At 40.1% G+C, this 21526-nt stretch overlaps 2 protein-coding genes across 3 annotated transcripts in view; both read left to right on the top strand.

Moving 5' to 3' along the window:
- zgc:56699 (uncharacterized protein LOC405758 homolog) overlaps positions 1 to 21526 on the top strand; it is a 236272-nt gene that overhangs the window by 179279 nt on the left and 35467 nt on the right. The gene's annotated exons all lie outside the window — the stretch shown is intronic.
- On the top strand, positions 8165 to 18032 carry LOC125744385 (dual specificity protein phosphatase 7-like). 2 transcript variants are annotated; one of them, XM_049016132.1, is made up of 4 exons: positions 8165 to 8996; positions 11132 to 11560; positions 15309 to 15455; positions 15821 to 18032. In XM_049016132.1, exons 1-4 carry the CDS (start codon positions 8591 to 8593, stop codon positions 16120 to 16122), a joined length of 1284 nt encoding a protein of 427 aa, XP_048872089.1. In that variant the 5' UTR covers positions 8165 to 8590; the 3' UTR covers positions 16123 to 18032. The 2 variants fall into 2 exon arrangements, with proteins under 2 accessions (XP_048872089.1, XP_048872090.1); XM_049016133.1 differs by lacking the exon at positions 15309 to 15455 and having other exon boundaries at positions 8170 to 8996.

The raw sequence follows: 21526 nt of genomic DNA, 5'->3' as shown, positions 1-21526 counted from the left end.
CTGCCCACACTGTCTGCTGGTGAGCTCTTTTTTGGATTAGTCACTGCAGTCCGCATGCTGGTCTCGCATAAGTATCAGGACTAGGCTGCAGGTCACAGGCAGTGTTGTGACACGGCTTGAATAGCCAGGGATGCTTCCATCTCCTTCCAGAGGAACGCAACCCCAGCTGGAAAGTTTCATAGTGATCACACAGTTTTCTTCCCTCCTATGACAGCCTCAATCATGGATCTCTCTCTCCTTCCTCTTTCCCATTATATTCTGTAAGCTCCTGGGCTGATTTTCACTGACATTACAGATACAAATGTGTTTTGTCAAGATATTATTTACACAACCTAAGCAGAACGTTGTTAACAATGAAGGTCCTTCTCATCCCTGTTGGAGTCTTGCAGAAAGTGCTATGTGTGGACTACAGGAGCTCTCTGAGAAAGGAAAGGAATGCAGTCCTCTCTCCCTGAGGCATTGAGACAGCAGATGTTATGGTGTCCTGAGTTCTGGACTCAAGAGAATGGGGCTAAAACCAATCCTCATGCTTGGATGATCAGGAAATGTTCTGGGAACTATCAAAATAATGGATACTTTCACTTATTGGTAGATACAGGCCCACAGGAAAACCTGACCCTCCATATAAAGCTCCACCTCACACCCAAGCAGGAATAAACATGACTCTGTCTCAGTGCTTTCCTTAAAACAAACAATATAACAACTTGTTATGTAAGAAATATGCACCAGAGTGTTGCATCATGATGTAACAATGTAATTAATTTCAATAATATTGATAGTGTAGTGCGATTCTATTACCACAATTCTTTTTTTGATTTTTTATGGTTGATTTGTGTATGGTTACCATGAAAATCCTGGCACTGTGCATTGCTATAATAGCCATATGCTTGACTGTGTGTGTGCATCCATGTGCATATTCCCCTAACTGACCTGCAACAATATTTAAAGGGTGGAAAGCGTGCAATATGGCATGACATACTATGCTACATCATTTTTGGTATACAGTAAAATATTAGATATTATGTTCATATTTCTCATGCATTAAATTATACTGAGTTAGTTTTAAGGAAAATGTTAATTTGATGTGTTATAAAAAAGATGAAACTCAAATTAACTTTATTGTTATCTTAGCTGTATGATATAAGGGTTATACACTGAGATTAAATATTTTTCCTCATTCGCCATAGTGCAAAAAAGTTATAAACGGAATATAAATATGAAAGACATATAAACATAAGACATAAGACACAAGACAGTAAAATACAGACATGAACATAAGACAAGATAAAAATAAACACCTGATTAGGTAGCAAAGAGTGTGCAACTAGGTAAAGATATTAAAATATTATTAAAAGATGCTAACGTTTGTGGAACCTATCTGTAGCTCTCCATGTCCTTTTATTGGTCTGAAATCCCAACCTCCCTCTGTTGGTCTTTTTACAGTTGAACAGTTAATGTTACATTTGTCACTGCCAGCTGGGCCATTGTGAAGCCTCAAGGTGGCAGACAGTAAAAGCTGCTGGCCAAAGAAATGATCAGATACGCAGCAAACCTGGAGGTGTGATGTCAGTGGTAATCAATGCACCAGACAACATATGCAGCCGCCTAGGGCACCATTTTCTGAAGGGCGCCGACTTCTGAGGGAGCACCGTCTTCTAAGGGGGCACCAACTTCTGAGGGGACTTCATCTTCTGAGGGAGCGCCATCTTCTGAGGGGGCACCATCTTCTGAGGGAGCGCCATCTTCTGAGGGAGTGCCATTTTCTGAGGTAGCGCCATCTTCTGAGGGAGCGCCATCTTCTGAGGGGGCACCATCTTCTGAGGGAGCGCCATTTTCTGAGGGGGCACCATCTTCTGAGGAGGCACCATCTTCTGAGGGAGTGCCATCTTCTGAGGGAACGCCATCTTCTGAGGAAGTGCCATCTTTTGAGGGAGCACCATCTTCTGAGGGGGCGCCATTTTCTGAGGGAGCGCCATCTTCTGAGGGGGCGCCATTTTCTGAGGGAGCGCCGTCTTCTGAGGGGGCGCCATTTTCTGAGGGAGCGCCATCTTCTGAGGGGGCGCCAACTTCTGAGGGAGTGCCATCTTCTGAGGGAACGCCATCTTCTGAGGAAGTGCCATCTTTTGAGGGAGTGCCATCTTCTGAGGGGGCACCATCTTCTGAGGGGGCGCCATTTTCTGAGGGAGCGCCATCTTCTGAGGAAGTGCCATCTTTTGAGGGAGCACCATCTTCTGAGGGGGCGCCATTTTCTGAGGGAGCGCCATCTTCTGAGGGGGCGCCATTTTCTGAGGGAGCGCCATCTTCTGAGGGGGCGCCAACTTCTGAGGGAGTGCCATCTTCTGAGGGAACGCCATCTTCTGAGGAAGTGCCATCTTTTGAGGGAGTGCCATCTTCTGAGGGGGCACCATCTTCTGAGGGGGCGCCATTTTCTGAGGGAGCGCCATCTTCTGAGGGGGCACCATCTTCTGAGGGGGCGCCAACTTCTGAGGGGGCACCAACTTCTGAGGGAGTGCCATCTTCTGAGGGGGCGCCATCTTCTGAGGGAGTGCCATCTTCGGAGGCGGTGCCAACTTCTGAGGGAGTGCCAACTTCTGAGGGAGTGCCAATTTAGCAACCACAAGCTAGTCAGCAGTGATGCTTACCAGGGGGGCATGTTTCAAAATCAATTTGTCTCAGGCGTTTATTTTATTATTTAGACTCCTTGTCTCATCTCCTACTAGGATGAACGGTGAGCATCAAGCCCAAAGCCAGGTCCTGGAAGCTGTATTGTACTGGTTAAGAAGTTATTACAAAAGTCCTTAATTGCACAACCCTGTTAATCTACAAGTATTGTAAGAAGTGTTTATTTTTATATTCATTTTTAAGAAAGTTATAAATAAATGGTAAATATAGCGAAGAAAAAAAATTCACACATTAACGTACATGGCCTAAAATGCATACTGACGATGCTTTTAGTAAAACTACAGTTCATATACTCTTACTGGGACTATATTGCAAAAAGTACGCTAAACAAGCAGCAACAGCCATATTAAACTTTAAAATATTTTTATGTTATATGTCACATTACACACTGGAACAATAACAGCTGTGCTGAGGAAATCCAAATGTACATTCGTCATTTACAACTTCCACATTCCACAGTACTGGCCCTGTGATCTCTGACAGCTTTGGATAAACCTGCCCTACGATGAGTCATGTGACTTGGACCCCATCGCTAACTGCGGAATGTTGTTTCCTGGATACAGGGCCTACAAACTATAAAATAAATATGAAACGTGAAAGGATCACCTCTGGATCCTGCTCATTTACGTAGCTGGTCATACATGGCCTAAACAAAACTGCAATTTACATGCCTGTGGATTCACACTCGTTGATTCCAGCCTTAATATGGGTTGATAGATGCCTTTGGCCCTCTGGCAGGTTACCTTGCCAGACCTCAGGAGTTGACTTGCCAGTCGAGGATGAGTCACCATTTTTAAACATTTATAATCACAGCCTGGAGACCCACATAGTATTAAAGCTTAAGATTGAATTTTACACCTTTGCCAAGATTCACTACAATGCCAGCCATGGAGCAATATGTATGTTAAAAATATTGACTCCAGAGCAACTGCATATATTTCCAGCTTGTGGAAGACAATAGCTACTTATATATTCAGCAGACAGAACTGGGAAGCGTGTAAAGGAAGGCACATGTGTCGTAATATGTTCTGGGCGAGGGCAGATAGAGCCTCTAACAGACCTGCATGAAAATTGCAAAATGCAGGCAAAAATTAAACTGTGAATATCCAATTTAATAAAGACAGCAGATCAGTTATATAAAATCTACATTATGTCAACTCAGTGTGAATATATAGGTAGTACTATCACTTCCACTTCAGATAATATACTTGTGTTTACTTGCATATAAAACAAAAGCAAATTCATAATGAGCAAGTTAAATGACGCATTCATTGCTCAAGAAAAATATGGCAAGGTTGGCCCCCGTTATAGCATTCGTGGAAATGTTTCCTGTACATTATCCAATCCAAAAAGACCTTAAAATTTCCCTTTTCCAATACTATATACAGTCACCGGTCACTTTATTAGGTACACCTTGCTAGTACCGGGTTGGACCCCCTTTTGCCTTCAGAACTGCCTTAATCCTTCGTGGCATAGATTCAACAGGGTACTGGAAACATTCCTCAGAGATATTGGTCCATATTGACATGATATCATCACGCAGTTGCTGCAGATTTGTCGGCTGCACATCCATGATGCGAATCTCCCGTTCCACCACATCCCAAAGGTGCTCTATTGGATTGAGATCTGGTGACTGTGGAGGCCATTATTACGAGCCGACCTTATTACAATTTCCCATTTCTACAAAAAAAAACAAAAAACATGACAACGTCCCACAATAATTTTCGCCGAGTTCCCCGCGATACCTTTCATCGACAATCTACTGCACTGCTATGGAAAAAATTTACTAAACAGGGATCAAAGATCAAATAGAGTAATAATAACAAATAAAGTGATTGTGTTCACAAGGATAAGCCCCTAATCATTTTTGGTGCAAAGCGTCTCAAAATTTAAACACGTCCAGACCTTCACACATTATAATATACCCACAAAGTTTGAAGAAGATTAGCCAAACACGTTACTGTGATAACAGAATAAAATGTCTGAAACTACCATATTTTTGCTATCACAATGTGGCGTTGCTTCAGTTTTGGAGTGATATGTCTCAAAATTTCACCACTTCTAGTTTTTGAACTTTTAGAATTTCTGTGTTCTTCTACAGCTGCTATTTCCTTTCTTTGCTGCCACACAGAGCCAGTCCTTTATTTCAGGTGTAGATCTTCAGCATATAATGTTTGTTTGAAGCAGTGCAATTTTTTGTGAATGAGTTTGCACCCACATCCTATATTGTATGACGGCCTATATTGAAAAATAAAATTGCCACATTTTCTGACCTAATTTGATTGATTTAGTATTTCATGGGCACATAAAACTAAAGTACAATTTGGTATAACATTAACAGTGCTGCTGCACTCTGCTAACAATGCAAAATTTGTGGGTTCAAATCTCAGGCAAAACACATAAATTGTGGCCCTTCCTTGTACTGTAACGGTGCATTTCCAATGCCACCAACTGGCCCATACAGCAAACTGGTGGTTTTCCAGTGTAAAATATTCGGGCTGTACCCAACCCGAACCTCTGCTGAAAGTGTCCTGCTCACTGGTGCTCATGACAACTTTAATTTTGCCCAGTCCAGTAAAATCTGACATAGGAACCCAGAAATACAGTGTATCATTGGTTTAAGTAACAAGTGTTTGCTGGTACTGCTGAATGATGCCTTCTGCTGATGGTAAATATACTTGCGCATGGGAAACTGAATCAAACACCTATAGTACACACAGTAGATTCTGGTTATAGCCCAAAGCAAGTTGTCACGCCCACGCAGGCGGACACCACCGGCTGCGGCTCATTACGCGTAATGGGTCTAGGGATAAAGCCAGCCAGAAGTCACCAGACCACTGCGAAAGTATTGCGCTGATGTCTAGAAGCCTTACCGAGCACTTTCTTGTCGATTGTCTCTCCATGATTCCTAACCCTGCCTGTTTGCCTCGTGTCCTCTCCTTACCTCTCTCTCTTTCCCGTTCCAGACCCGTCCCCGCACCTGACCCGTCAACCCTGCCTGCTCCGGCTCGTCTCGTTCCCGTACCCCCGTGTGTTCCTGTCTCGTGCTTCCTCGTAGGACTGACTCCCCAGCTTACGACCTCCCTGCTTGTCTTTCGACCTTGCTTCTCGCCTATCCCTTTTGGTGCCTCAGTTTGGTTTATCCAAATAAAGCGCTTGTCGGCTTGCATTCTGGATCCTGGTCTCTCTGTTCAGGCTATCGTGACACAAGTAAAAACCAATGATTAATTCTATGATATTTTGTTATTTGAAAATGATAATAATGACTTGTAACTCATGCTTAGACTTAAAGTGGGCCAGTACTCATCAGTATATTTTCTCCTCAGAGTACCAGGAACACTCCTGGTACTGAATAACAAGGGAAGTACCTGCTTCTTCTGCCTAAAGCATTGGTAAGACTGCATTTCATGTTCAACATATGATCATTTGTGGAGCATAAGCATATATCTCACTATTAATTCCATTTCTAAAAATGATGTTTAGCGATTTTTTTAAAATACGCAAAGCCTGGCATTTTTAATGTTGTGTTGACTAAATTGATATTGAGCAACCCATCTATCTATCCATCCGTGTCCCATAAAAAAATAACCGTTCAGAAGAAAATGGCATAAAACACGGGGCAGGATGCACACTGAATGCCAGGGCACTGGTAACGGCAATTTGGAAATGCTGAAATGGATGGATGGATGGATGGATAATTCAGGTAAGCCTTAGTATTTGTACAAGATAACCCACACAAACTCCACACAGAGATAGAGGGAATCACTTTGTTCCTTAATGATCCATTTTGTTGCCCCATCCTGTAAGCACACTAAATTGTATTTTATGAATTTAGCAAATGTAGTAAAGCTTAGGGGGCGGCATGGTGGTGCAGTGGTTAGCACTGTTGCCTCACACCTCTGGGACCTGGGTTCGAATCTCCGCCTGGGTCACATGTGTGTGGAGTTTGCATGTTCTCCCCATGTCGTCGTGGGGTTTCCTCCGGGTACTCCGGTTTCCCCCCACAGTCCAAAAACATGCTGAGGCTAATTGGACTTGCTAAATTGCCCGTAGGAATGCATGTGAGAGTGAATGGTGTGTGAGTGTGCCCTGCGATGGGCTGGCCCCCCATCCTGGGTTGTTCCCAGCCTCGTGCCCATTGTTTCCGGGATAGGCTCCGGACCCCCCGCGACCCAATAGGATAAGCGGTTTGGAAAATGGATGGATGGATAGTAAAGCTTAATGTGTTGAAGCACCAGCCTTTCTGTTCTTAGCCTGTAGAATTTACACAAGGAAATTTAGACATCAGGAATGAAGGGCCCCTCACAAATGTTAATGAAATGTCAAGATGTTTTCAAAGAGCAGAGCCACCTACTTAAACCACCCAAATGTGAGTACATATTAAGCCTATTGCATAGCACACCTTTCTGATACAGTTTATATAAAGTTAATTACTGATATTTATCATCTGCATATCTTTTGTTTGCTTGTTTTTATGATCCAGTTTATGTTGCCACTGTCCTACCGAGGGCCATTTTAGACCACAGTACTTTACTGTACATAGCTACATTTACAGTGAAATACATTTGCTGGCTGACTATCGGTTTTACAATATCAATAATCAAGTGGTTAAACGGTTTTTGAAGTCTATTGTTCAGCCTATTGTACAGTTGTACTCGAAGCACTAACTATCACTATCTGATGATGTCTCATTTATTGAAAAGTAGGCCTATAGGGGTCGTAAGAAGGAGTATAGTTACTAAACAGAAAAAGTTTCCGTTCGTTTGCAATAGGAGCAGCTTGCAATAGGAGCAGCTTTGCGCGTATGAGTGATTGGGAGTTATTTATGTGAAATAAAAACATGGCAAACTATGTGAAGCATAATTTCTGATTGTCTGAATTCGTCCAATGTCAAACGCGTTTTCGTGCACTTTGTATACTATTTTAACTTGTCTTTCAAAAGTTCTTTATCTTCAAACATACAGCTTACAACATTCCCATATTTTTAAATGAAAAGCTACCATAGAGTTGACATATAGTCGGCAAATTCTCAAATATCTAACGAAAAGTGTGAGAAAAGGCGCCAAAAATTCTAATTTGAGACATGTGCCTTAACCCATCAAAAATATATAATCTTTTCAAAAACAGGGCAAATTAGGACTACAGCAAACTATTAAAATAAGTATAGATACGACTGAGAATTTCAAACATTATATGCTTCCTAATACATACTGAAATTCAATAGGCGATACATTTTTTCTCAAAGATCAAGAGTAAAACAAGTAAACAAAAACAGTTAACTGATGCAAAGTACATTGAAGAAATGCTACAGATTACATAAGTAACATAACTGATATGAAGTGCGCTGTAAGTATGGAGAAAGCAGTTAAAAACTTCGTCGCCTGTAGTCTCCAATTACTACAATATCCCTGCGTCTTTAAAGCCTGGTGCAAGAGCTGAAACTCCACCTCCCCTGTGACACTGCTGTCAGTAAAATCCATTTAATTGGGACTGTCAGAGTGTGGTTGCAGGAAATGACAAACGGAAGGTAGGCGCTGTGGGATGGTCATCACGGCTAAGTGTATGTCTATTATACCTTTTAAGACGTACTACTATAATGCAGTTGTTAGGACTCTAAACAGTAAATTGTTTTACTGTGAGTCGTACGTTAGCTTTCCATTTCGTTTCCTTGATCTCGTAACGCTGATGTAGTCGGAAAACTCGCAAAAGTGAATGTAGTTCCTCAATGCTATAAAAAAAAAATAAAATATTACTAACGATTTGGAATGAATTTTAACAGCGATTCTTCAGATTCCAGGATAGTTACGATTCTTGCTATGAAGTATCTTCACGGCGCTTGGCTGTTTTGGTAGGGTAAACCAGCACGGAAATGTCCCTCGGTTTTTCTTGCATATGACTGTCAATTCACATGTTCCTCATGAAAATTACCAGTGCTAATGATTATCTGGACATAACTAATATGATGGTGAGTAAAAGCGTGGAATGGTTACAAGATGCGCTGGAATCCGGTGGGAATTCGCTGCTGCTTCTGGACTGTCGATCGCACGAACTCTTCGAATCTTCTCACATCGACACGGCCATCAACTTAGCAATACCGGGACTGATGTTACGGAGACTCAGGAAGGGGAATTTGTCCATCCGATCAATTATCCCAAATAACGAGGATAAGGAAAAGTTTGTGAAACGGTGTAAAACGGACACCTTAATATTGTACGACGAGGCCACTTTGGACTGGCAAGATGGAACAAGTTCAGTTCTTGGGCTTCTGCTTAACAAGCTCAGAGACGACGGATGTAAAGCCTATTACCTGGAGGGTAAGATGGTTATTCACAAAAATGTTGCTAAAGTGAGAGTACCTGAATTTGAAGTAGTTGCTCTTCGCACGCGATGATTTGGATAAATGAATGTTAAATAATGGGTATATTAACTTTCTGGACATTATTTTAGCGCGAAATCTTAACGCTATAATTCATTTATATGCACAGTATGATTATATATATATATATATATATATATATATATATATATATATATATATATATATATATATATATATATATATATTAGTTAAATATCTAGCTAAAGTGAAAAAAAGTAGCTGTCTCGACGTTGTGTGGCGAAATAGTCAATTTTGATGTCCGTAGGTAGCTTTTAAGTTTATTGTTCTCCTAAGAGTTAATCAAACTTGTCTAACTAGTCAAATAGATTTCGTAGCTTCACCTTTTAAAAAAAGTTTAAGGCAGTTTATAGTATGAGGAAATTATCCTGCAGACTATCTTTAAACTTAAATCTATTCTCTGCTCTTCATTTACTAAGAGATCACCAGCTAGTTACATATTAAGCGCATTTAACGTTTACGTTCTGAATAGGACCGAACATGATTTACAGGACTGTATATATAATTTAGAATAGACCATTGCGCACCGAAGCGTGTCTGTTTAATCTGGTCGGAGTGTAACTATAGCCACTTTTTATACTGGAAAGTGAAGGAATGTGACAAAGATAAGAATGTTCTCAATTAAAATTCCAAAATGGCTCCGCCATGTTGCTGTTCTTTTAGGAAAAGCCATGTTTTTAATGAATGGACAGGAAGAGAAAACGGATGCGGTGTTTTGGTAACTTTAAAATTAGTTAACGATAAAAATAAAAATGCAGGCAGACATGTAGTATTACCGTAAAATTCGTGTACTTTGTTTTCAGTCTCTAATGAAATGAGTGCTGTTCACATTGGATATTCGAGTGAAGTGTGGGTTGTTAGCGAAACCAGATAATGACTGTTTTCATAGTTTTCTCCATAGTAGACTTGATTTGAGAAAGTATTTAAAATTGCTTGTTTATCATTTTTTCCTCTGATAAATGAAAATTGCGTATTTTTGACAGAGATACTAAGAAATGTCGGTTGGGTAAGATGTTCATATGGTAAAAAAATAATTCAGTCAGTGAAACGTGTTGTAAGAATCGGGGAATGGTTACAAGTAATGATTTACAATTAGGATACCATCAATGGCTGAACATAGTCATGCATCTAAATAGGATTCCACCATTTCACACACACATTCTCACTCACTCGTATATGTTTCGGCATCTTCCTCCCTTTAAACGAACACCACGGTGATTCCTAACGTACAAGGTAGCCGATACGAGCTTTGGCAACGCGGACTTTCCCTGTTAGGCGCTTCGATCTGAACCAACCTAACCTGCCATCTGTGGCTTGAAAACTAGCTGGACTGGTAGAGGGTTGTTTTAGCAAACAGTTCTGTATGTTTTAATACCGGAACTTTTCACATTGATATTTATGGTTATTTAGTTTAGAAAAACTGAACAGTTCTGTGACAAAGATATTACATTATTTTAATACGGTATCGCATTCTTAAGGACTGTTATTAAATTCTACTTAAATTATTTTAAAAAGTTGCCTAAGAGTATGCAAATTATACAGCTGATTTAACAACACTAATTTGCTATATACAAATTATTTCCCGACTTCTGATTATAGGTAACTTCCATAATGAATTTCACTCGCATAAGAAGGGGGAAATATATATTTTGATTTTAAAAAGTGAGAATTCTAAAGACCAGTATTAACTGATTCAACCACTGAGCTACCATTAGGCCTGCGACAGAGGTCTTGATAAATTTCTGTACTTAGGAAAACTAAGACTGTGAATACACTTATTGATAGCTGCTACAAATACACATTTTTATATGGTCATAAAAGTTGTTTGGGACATTATACATCAGCTTTAATATTGGAAGATGCCCCAGAAAAAGGCAGTTTTTCTTCATTATGTTATAATTACATATCAGTGGGTAACGAGTTTTTTTTTTTTTTTTTTTTTTTTTTTTGCAGACCATTTATTTCTTATTTCACTGTTTACTGCACAATCGTACTGCATTGTATGTACCATTTTCTCTCTTATTCTTCTTGGTATCATTATTTCATTCTTAGGAGGATTCAGCAGGTTCCAGACTGAGTATCCTGACCACTGTGAGACCAGCCTGGATGTTTCTTGTTCCACCTGCTCCTCCCCTGCAGCGGTACTGGGTTTAGGGGGGCTGCGGATCAGTACTGACTGTTCGGACAATGAATCGGACCGAGAGCCTGGTAGCGCCACCGAATCGGAAGAAAGTCCGGTGCCTAACAGCCAGCCTGCCTTTCCTGTCCAGATTCTGCCCTACCTTTACCTGGGTTGTGCCAAAGACTCCAGCAATCTGGATGTATTGAGCAAAAACAATATAAAATACATCCTGAATGTGACTCCTAACCTGCCCAACACGTTTGAACATGACGGAGATTTCAAGTACAAGCAGATCCCCATCTCAGATCACTGGAGCCAAAACCTCTCGCAATTTTTCCCAGAGGCTATATCTTTCATTGGTAGGTATTGAGTTATTTTTTTCACTGTTTTGAGGTTATGAAAACTCCTTTCACTTTTAAAAAAATTATTTGAATCTTTTTTTTATTATTTATTTTTTTTTTGAAGTGCTGATGTGAATGGGAAATCCATGAATCAGGTATATTTTCAACAGACATAATGTTACCTGTTACAAGAATATAATAATGTTCTGATAGGGAATTAGGGATTTCTTTAACTATAGTATCAGTAATGCGTGAGACATCCGCTTTGTTGTCTCTTATAAAAGGCATCCTCTTACACAAGTGACTTGGGCAAAATGCTGTGAAATGAAGTCTACCGAATTTAGAGTGGTACTTTTGTTAATGATAAAATGCTATGGGGTGATTTGGGGCCTATAGAAAATTGTTGACTAACATCAATACCAACTACTTTCAAATGGATCAAGTAATTAACTGAATTGTTCTGGAAGCAGATACTCACTGAGTACATTAAATGCACATACTCCCTTTTCCTATGGGATATCTTGTTAGAGCGAAGTCAACTGGATTTTTCTTTTTAAAGAAAAGAGGCTTTTGGTACAGAGAATGAAAAGCAACCAGGATGAGTGTGTCACAAGTTGTTTGACTATAAGTGGGTTCAGTGGCTTTCCTGAATGCTGTTTTGTGAAAAACGTGAGGTTTGGTCATGTATGGGGTTGATCCTCCGAGACATTCATTTCAAAGCCAGTCACATTGAAAACTCTTTGGTTTTCATTACATTTTTAAAATAACTACTACATTATAAACACACAACAGAATGGATTTGATTTCAGATTTTAAGGTTATGTTTCTACAAAGTAATTCAGTTTATACAAGTTTATGCATTTTGTAAAATTAATTTTGGGTGAGATTGTTAGAAAAATGTGCCAGTTGTCTTTAAATGTTTTTGCAAGCAGTTTGATGGTTCAGGTCTGTGAACATCTGTCTGTCATGGTCTTTCCGCAGAAACGGCACCGTTTGTGCAATAGACCTGTTTTGTTTTTGTCGCGTTATTTTAACATTAACCTCTTCAGAAAAAGTCTTCAGAAATTTTTTTAATTTATTTATGCTGAATCTAAGTTTAGGAGCAGGTCAAGGGCTGTTAGGTACTGCTCTGCCACTCGCCATAATCGGGGTGCCTCACAGCGCTCTCATTATCGCCCTCTCTGGCTGTTTCTAATTATACCAATGTACTTGGAGAATCAGAATGTTTATTTGGTTCGAGAGAATATTCAAGCAGTTTGTTTTGACAAAGGGTCTCTGTTGGACAGACTAACAATGGCTAGAAAGGTCAGGGGGAAAAAAACCTTGGCAAATCTTCACGTTCCTTGACGACTGTATGCACTGGCAGACATCTCCACTCGAACAATGTGAGCATGAGTGTTTAAGAAGCAGCAGATGAAGGCATCAAATGCCACTTTCTTGTTCAGGAGTGGGTGCTGAAGAATGAGGTATCCACCGATAATCTATCCTGTCACAAAACCTTTATTTACCTTAGCGGTTATGTTTGGCTCTACTGCCTGCCTAGATGGAAACAGGCTAATGTTAATTATTCCTTTATTGAGGGACCATTTTGAAGTATTTTATGATATTATAAATAGCATATTTTAGAATGGTAAAAGTTTATGGTTTGTACATCTAGTTATTTCTAGGAATGTCTTCATCAGATGGAAGTAATCCTCCAATAGCTGTTTGTGTTTTCTGAATTAAACAGACAGGTTTAATAAAAAAATAAGCTGAAATTGCTAGTTCAAGTGGGTTACAGGCATCGATTCTGGCAGGGGACCCAGGTTATCAAGACGGGGTCATGACACATTGAGAAAAACCTTGAAAGAACGAGAGAACTTAAACTGCGTGAGTGGAGAGTTACAGAATGAAAGGGTGAGCTCCGTTTTCAGCTCGCTTGGTGAATGCCAATTTCTCTTTCGCACTGGTCATCAGGCGGTCAGAGTTTCAGTTTGAAGAAAACCCAAAAGCCCAGAGCCTGGCATTTCAGATGATATCCTCTGCCAAGAGCTGTATTGCTTTGATCAGATACTGTCTGATGTGATTCCGATCTTTGTGCTCTGGATAGCAGGGTCCGGGCATTGTTGCAAGGCTGCATTCATGTTTTTGCTGTTATAAGTGGAAATGGGGGATTTCCTTTCTTGCCAAAGCCAGTTTTTTTCTCTCTCTCTCTCTCTCTCTCTCTCTCTCTCTCTCAATAAGCATGGCAGTTACATCAGTCTGAAAGTAAAAGTGCCTGCAAGACTTATCCTAGACTGAGTGGAACAGAGTTTCCTGATGGTGTAAAAACATCCTGTCTGAAGCCTGGCACCCATTCTGCACTGCCATTGGCAAACTTTCCTTCATTTGCCAGGACATCATAGCAGTCTTTCTCATTATTGTACAGTGGGGCCACCTGTCCCAAAACTCACCCATAAAATTGATTACAATCAAGCTCAAAAAAAATTGTTTTGCTGAATGACTGATTACAAGGGAAAGAGTTATTTTTCCAGCAGGGAATGAGCACTAATTGCACGACTACAATACCGCAGTGCCTCATCAATGTCGATGATTCTTGTTTGTCTCTCAACTACCTCAGGGCTCTGTGTCAGCTTTCGCTAACCTTCATGGCTCCCAGGACGCAAAGCTGGTGACTTTTGTGAATGGAATTTTTTTTTCTGCACAGTAACTGTAATCACAGTAAAGAATGCAATGCTGGTACCAATACTGGTTCTCATTTATCTCTAGTTTAGGCTTTCCTTTTTTTAATAGATTGTGATCCAGAGTTTATATCACCTTCATAAAATTAGTGCAGCCCTTATCATTTTTTGTTGCGATTTGCGTCCTATCCTTGCCTTATTAATCTGGCACCTGGTCCCAAAGTCAGCAAGCCCTGCTTATGTATAAGGTGTAAAGCCCTCTGCTTCAGCTGGACTGAAATGCTGAAATGGATAGTTTGTTTAGTGTAATCCTCCATCCTCTGTGTTTAAGTTGAGGACACCAGAGGGCTGTTTCTCTCATGTCCGCTCAAAAGATCTGTTTTGAATTGCATAAACGGGAGGAATCAAACTAATTGTACACCCTCGGGCTGGGGGCAACCACAACTGCCTTTTATGTTCAAAGGGACAGCAGGAAGCTACTTTTATTACCATTTTGTATCTGAATATAATAGTGGGGCCTGTGTGCTTTGTGGCAATCCCTAAGCCTGTCTAGATTGCTTGTAATCAGTGGACCCGTCATCCATTCATTTCTTGGGATAATAATCATTTCTGTGTCGCTGTATTTCTTGGTTGGAAGCCATTTTAATCCGTTTTCCATGTCGGCAATGTGTGAACATAAGGTAGTGTTGTGTTTGCTTTTTCCCCATTCACTAGTGGTGACCAGATAATCCATGCCAGGAAGGACATTTTGAGCTACAGCAGGATTAGTAAACTAGCATTTTAGTTAAAAGGACATGGATTTCAGTTGAACATTGAGTTTTACCGTGTGCTTATAGGATATAGGATATAGATTTTATATAGGATATAGAAATAGATTTTTTTTTGTCTATATATGACTAACATTAGTGACATTAGTCAGTCAATGTAAAATGGGTGGATGGGTCTTTCAATCAAGGAAATAAAACTAGTCAAAGCACATGAGGAACTGAACCATTCAGCCAAGCACAGGAGTCTTTCAGTTTTAAAGTAGTTTGTAAAACCTGAAGTAGCTCGGGGTTCTCAGGGTCCTTCCTGACATGGATTGTCTGGTCACGCTACCTTAACAGTTCTGCTTAGGTGGCTATTTGGTGAGTCTCCTGAATGCTCCATTGCTGCTCTCGGTGATGAGATGTATGCCTGCCACCTTACTGAAAGAGGTATTCCTGAAACCCAGATACAAGATTCTGCATCGGGGCTCTCCAGCCTTTTTTACAGTGAGCTTTTTTTTTTTTTTTTTTTAAATAAGCTAGGAGTGGCTTAAATTAATTATCCTTTCACATGCAGTCTGCTGCCAAGACAAAGTGAAATACATATGCAAAATACACAAAAAAAACATCAGATTTTTGGTTCATTTGCTGTCTGAAGCTACAAGTAGCTTGCAGTCGACGTGCTAACGACCACAGCTCTAAACAGATGGATTCTTATGTTTGAGTTGCGTGTCTTTGCTGGTGAAGCTTCACATTTCGCTCTATAATTAGATTTGAGGGTTCGCTCTGAATATAAGGTCGCTGAATAACCGGTAGGCCAAGTGAGGCCAATATGACTAAGGCTCTTGTTCATTCTCGCACTTGTCCCACAGAAGAAGCTCGTTCCAAGAAGTGTGGTGTCTTGGTGCACTGCCTGGCCGGGATTAGTCGTTCCGTCACCGTGACCGTGGCCTACCTGATGCAGAAGCTCCATCTGTCGCTCAACGATGCCTACGACTTTGTCAAGCAGAAGAAGTCCAACATTTCCCCCAACTTCAACTTCATGGGCCAGCTGCTGGACTTTGAGAGGACCCTGAAGAGCCCATGTGACAATCGGTCATCCAGCGGCCCGCTGTACTTCAGTACACCAACCAATCACAACGTCTTCCAGCTAGACACGCTGGAATCCACTTGAAGCCTGACTCCAGAAGGGCAGCTGTTTTGTGTTTGTTTCACTCCCTGCTTAAGGTTGTGCAAATCCTCTGGGGCCTGAGACCAGCGAAATTAGGGAGACAGTACCACCTTTGATTGCTCTGCTGCCACTTAACAGTTTGACTTTTTGCCTTCATAAGAACATTAAAAAAAAAGGAATAAGCTGAAGGAATGATGAATTTCATGCAAAGAGGGACAGAAAAAGCACATAGTTGTGGCCTTACTACTTTGTATGAGGAAGGTATCTTTGTAGTACAGGACAGGCTGTTGGTGTTCTCAGTGTCAATTTAGTAAGAACACGGTACATACATTTAAATCTATGTATTGAATTGGAATTTTCAGTTTTTCAGAAGAATGTGATTACACCCCATTAGCACACTGTTCATGTTACTATTTTTTGTGCTGACTCCACAGTGGAAAAGCTTTTCACATCTTACCACTTCAGAGTGGTACTTTGCTCAGATAAAGGCCTATTCAGAGATGCAGGAAAGACCAGCACTTACTGAACATATGAACTCTTTGTTTCTAAAACATGGACCTCCTATCTCTAATACAAGCTGAGTTCTCTGCAAGAACAGTCTCATGTTGGGTAAGACATGTACATGCGAGTTTGGTGTTTTAACCATGATTAATACTGTCATTTTCTCTTTCTTTTTGCATGGTGGTTGAGAGCGTGTTGGCTGGGGGTGATCGGAGGTTGTGATTTATGTGGGTTTATTCAGAATTAGGAGAAGAATGTAGATAACATCAGTCTGCTTGTAGTCACCGATTCTCTAGAGCATATAAAGCGGAAACTGGTTTCTGGGTAACAGGAACACCCTGGGAGAATTTTGGGAGGAACTTGGGTGTAATAGTCAAAACTCAAAAGGGAATTTTTAAACTTTTGATAGAAAAAAGGATGGCAAACTTTATATTTCATTTGAGAAGTCTTGTTTTTAGCTTTAATTAAAAAAAAATAATCATATTGGACACCCAAGTATGATATGGGTACAGCGCTGTTGACTTTCTTATTCTCTCCAATGCACCAACGTTCTTGTTGTATTTTTCCGATTGCAAATGGCCTCAGTTTTCCTATCTGTTAACTTTTGTATCCAATTTGTAGTGTATGTGAGGTAACTGAGAAAGCACAGGGCTACCAATGCATTTTCAAAAGCTGTATTATGCTTCAGGTATCAACATCTGTCTGATTGTATGGAATCAGTCAGTTCAAAATCTTTCTGTCTGATGCTATAATAGCCACCTTAAATTCTTATTCTGCTCATTCATTATGAGATGTTACATGATACTGTAATATAGATTTTAAACTTTTGATAGTATTCGTGATTCAAATCACAAACCAATAATTTTGTTCCCAGAATTGCATTTATGTATTTTATATATATTTTTTTTTTCTTTTGAGGCATCATCACCTGCTATGTTTTAAACAAGTCTTATCAAGTGATCACGTTAAAATTAACACGCGCATGTGTGTATGTGTGTGTATATATATATATTACATATATATTACATACATACACCAAGCACAAGATGGATTGTCTTATATCTTGCACCAACAGAGCACGACTGGTACAAGTGACTTGGGCAATAAGGAAGAAAGTGTGTGGGAGTCCAGTTGTGACCAAAAAATGAGCGATTTTAAAAACGTCTTCTTACCTCACAAGGACAATATCAGGGATTCTGGCAGCGCTTGATCAGCAATGTGTATCACCTTGAAATGTTCATTGGCTGATTGGTTTGTGCTGTGTAAAATAAATGTGTATGTATAACTGAGCTTGGTAACAGGGCAGTTCTTACTGATTTACGAATATAGAAAATATATATTGTATAGTACCTTAATACCAAGACAAGACTTGTTTATATTACAAATAAATATTGAATTATTTTTTCTTTAAATGTCTTAAATGTGATTCTTTTTTTTCCCTCCTCTTTTCACCACCAACTTGGCTAAAAATTTAGGTTCGCACACGAAATGTCACCTGGTAAACATCGTCTCATAACAGTGACACCTCATGCTGCCTCCTCATTGGCTTGTCGGCCATTTGGTGGCAGAGGGGCGACTTGTGGCATCTAGAACGCGTGGTGGCTGGCATCCGCCCGGCTGACGGCGAGGCAGAGCTTATCTCTTGCTGGTGGCGCCTCATATTTCATTCTTGCCTGTGAATCTGTGAATATGCTCACGAATAACTTGGAATACCATAACATATTGCCTTGTTATATACTCTTGCAATATTTGATGCATTCTTCATCATTAGCAAGGAAACCCATGTGGTTACCTGAATAATTATTGAACTTTTCAACTCAGATTTAAAAGGGTTCTCTATGGACTAATCTTATGCAACCAGTCAGAACTAGTCAAACCAGTTTATTCCACAGCATAAGGTTTATAATTAGCAATCACATTTTCCTCAGCTTAGTTTAAACTATCTGTCCAGAGCTGGTCCTTCTTTTGCAGTGGCCCTCTAACCCATTTTGCACATTGTATTTTCTTCCACAGCTTTCCAACACTTGTTCCCCGCCGGCATGATGTCTATGGTACAGCTGTCCCGTGCTTCCTCTAGTTCTCTCCGTCTCCTGTGTTTGTTGGATTTTATTCATGATTTTGTTTTTTTCCCCACTGCTTTTCACTTGCAGGCTTGTTTGATGTGACCTCTTACTTTTTTTTTTTGTTTGTTTTCTGAACGTCTCTCCTCCCACGTTGTTTGATTATTTGTTTTTGCTGTATATTTCTGCCCCAAATGGCTTTGCCTTTTATTATTATTATTATTATTATTATTATCATTATTATTATCATTATTATTATTATTATCATCATTATTATTTTACTACTTTATTCGCTCTGGGTGGCGTGTCTTGTTTTCTTTTGAGGAGTAGCAAACTGAACCACAGCTAGCCATAGGCACCATGCTCCATATCTATGTTCTCGGCCACTTTCCAATAACATCCCACAAGTTTCTTCATGGTTATCTGCTGCATGCTTGCTGCCTTCTTTCAATATCTTCCCATCTTGCTCTCCACTTTCTATCCTCCTAATTTTTCCCAAATTCTTTACTTTTGATGAATCAGGTCCCTCATGTAATTCTGGGCAGTATGCACTGCTTTTAGTTTCCTGTATGGTATCAATTCTGCATGTTTCGTTATACCAAAGCATAGCCGAAAGCTTTAACGCTTTAATTGGCAGCAAATTGTATAACATTGTTCGTGCTAGAAGTGCTATGTATCACTGTGTAGAGTGTATTGAGAAGGGACCCCTGTTAACTGTGTGTATCCTTCTTACCAACAGTTGTAATTTAATTGTATATATTACACAACAATCCTCCATATGTAGCTATTCAGCATTACATAGTATTTATTTCTACTGCTTTTACTGTAATATAATTAAGTTTGCAATTAAATTAGAAAAGCAAAGTCTTCCATATTATCTATTTATCATGGTAATAATTATAATCATGCAGGTTACCAAGCGAAATGTACAGTAATAATCAATAAAACATGCCTCTATGGAGCTAAATATATGGTTATAATCAATAAAACACATTGCTGTCTAACTAATCTAATCTGATAAAACATGTCAGTAAAACAATTTTTATCATTAAACACTTATAATCAATAAACATATCGCTATGGAGTGGAAGACATAATCTAATAAAACATGTCAGTTATACTATCAAGCTAAATGTAAACTTTTATATAATTAAAAAATACTAGCAAACGTTTCATTGATGTAAACGTTTGTTTTGCAGTAAGGGTCAACATTTCAAAATAAATTAAATACAATTCTTGGTCATACTGCCCAGCGCTGCGCTCATGTTATTTTTTTAGACATTTATTTGGTATGATTTATCGTTATTTTCACCACTCTGTTGTTATGTATAATAACTGTTTCAGCATTCCTAGGCCTGGCTGTCCTTTCCTGTCGAACACTATTGCTGTTACCCTTTTTGTTCTTTTATAATACTTAGGCTTCAGCTTTTTCACTCTAAGTCAGTGACCTAAGCTACTCGTATTTATCGGCATTTCAACATTGACTCTGTGCTGAAAGGAGGGTTCTGATAAAGACCCCCCCCATACTTCCTTCACACCCCTCAAGAGAATCTGCCCAACAACAAACACTGACCTAATTCAGTAACCAACATACCCTAAACCACATGAACTCATAAACCACTTTATCACCCCAGTGCACTGTGTCTCAGCTCTAACTTTCTGTTCTAATTCTAAAAGCTAGTCACTAAAACCAACCACAGATACAAATTCATGTGATCACAAATACAGGTAAGAAACTATTTTCAAGTTAAACTTTCTGAATACTTTCCTAAAAGAACTTTCCTAGTTAAGGAATGGCTGTCTGTGCTGTTCTTTATCAGAAGCTGAATCTTATACAAAAACACAGGCAGGTTCATCTCAGTTACTGCATGGCTGTACAGATCACATCGCAGATATCATGCTCCGTTCTGCTTCCCCACAAAGAAACATATCTGTTAATTCTCTTAATCCAATGACTTGGCACATTTCTGTCATGCATCTATCGTCTTGCTCTACAGATGTGGCTCTGCAGATGTAATAAGTCCAGCCATCCAATCTCTTTTTCACATCTACATGCTGTTTCCCCATATGGCACTTTGCCGAACATCTCCTCCAGCTACCACCAGTATCCACAGGAACCATCTCATTAATGCACTCTGCAAACAACAGCATAGTCTAAAGAACTTTTCAGTCCTTCCCAAAGTCCTGACATACTGCCTGCCACAAAATCCAAGCCAAAGTGTGTGTGGTCATGTATATATTACATTGTGTTTTCCCCATACAAATGAATGGAGAGTCCCCACTATGATATAACTACAAACCTGTGTGTGTGTGTGTGTGTGTGTGTGTGTGTGTGTGAATGAAAAAAATAAGCCTATCTGGCCTGTGGAAGGGTGGGGTGTTTGACAGCAGATAATCAGGTTGGACATGCTGCATGATGCAGAGGGCATGTTTCTGCAAGGGAAGACGATGTGCTGTACACTGCCCACCCTCTGCACAATCTACCTCCGGAGCAAGTCATGTGACACGTGCCAGATAGCACACACCCGGGCTCTCTCACAGCTTACTGTACAGGCCCAAGTGAGGCATGGTGACCCGTCTACTATAGGCCCTACTTCCTGTGTGCTTTTTTCTGTGAGTGCTAGGGGTCGGTGACACTGCCGCATCCAACTCTGCTGAGGCCTCAGAGCGCCTGCCTGCTGGCCACACGCTTCCCACTCAGGGGTTAAAGGTCGGCAAAGCAATCGACAGCGTATGTGTTCTGCATGGTAACAGGCCTGCTGCTTTTCTGGTTTGCCGCCCGTATGCTGAATAAGTGAAGCAGGAGCTGCCTTCTTCTTCTCCTTAAATAATTGCCCCTTTTTGAC

The sequence above is a fragment of the Brienomyrus brachyistius genome, chromosome 6, assembly GCF_023856365.1.
Source record: "Brienomyrus brachyistius isolate T26 chromosome 6, BBRACH_0.4, whole genome shotgun sequence".
NCBI lineage: Eukaryota > Metazoa > Chordata > Actinopteri > Osteoglossiformes > Mormyridae > Brienomyrus > Brienomyrus brachyistius.
This window is presented reverse-complemented; position numbering and strand designations above follow the sequence as displayed.

Bases quoted from the DNA above. Each gene is read 5' to 3' on its own strand.
- LOC125744385 (XM_049016132.1), top strand. From the start codon at position 8,591: ATGTTCCTCATGAAAATTACCAGTGCTAATGATTATCTGGACATAACT. The intron at 11,561-15,308 runs GTAGGTATTGAG...CTACCTTAACAG, and splicing joins AGAGGCTATATCTTTCATTG to TTCTGCTTAGGTGGCTATTT. The intron at 15,456-15,820 runs GTGAGCTTTTTT...CTTGTCCCACAG, and splicing joins GCTCTCCAGCCTTTTTTACA to AAGAAGCTCGTTCCAAGAAG.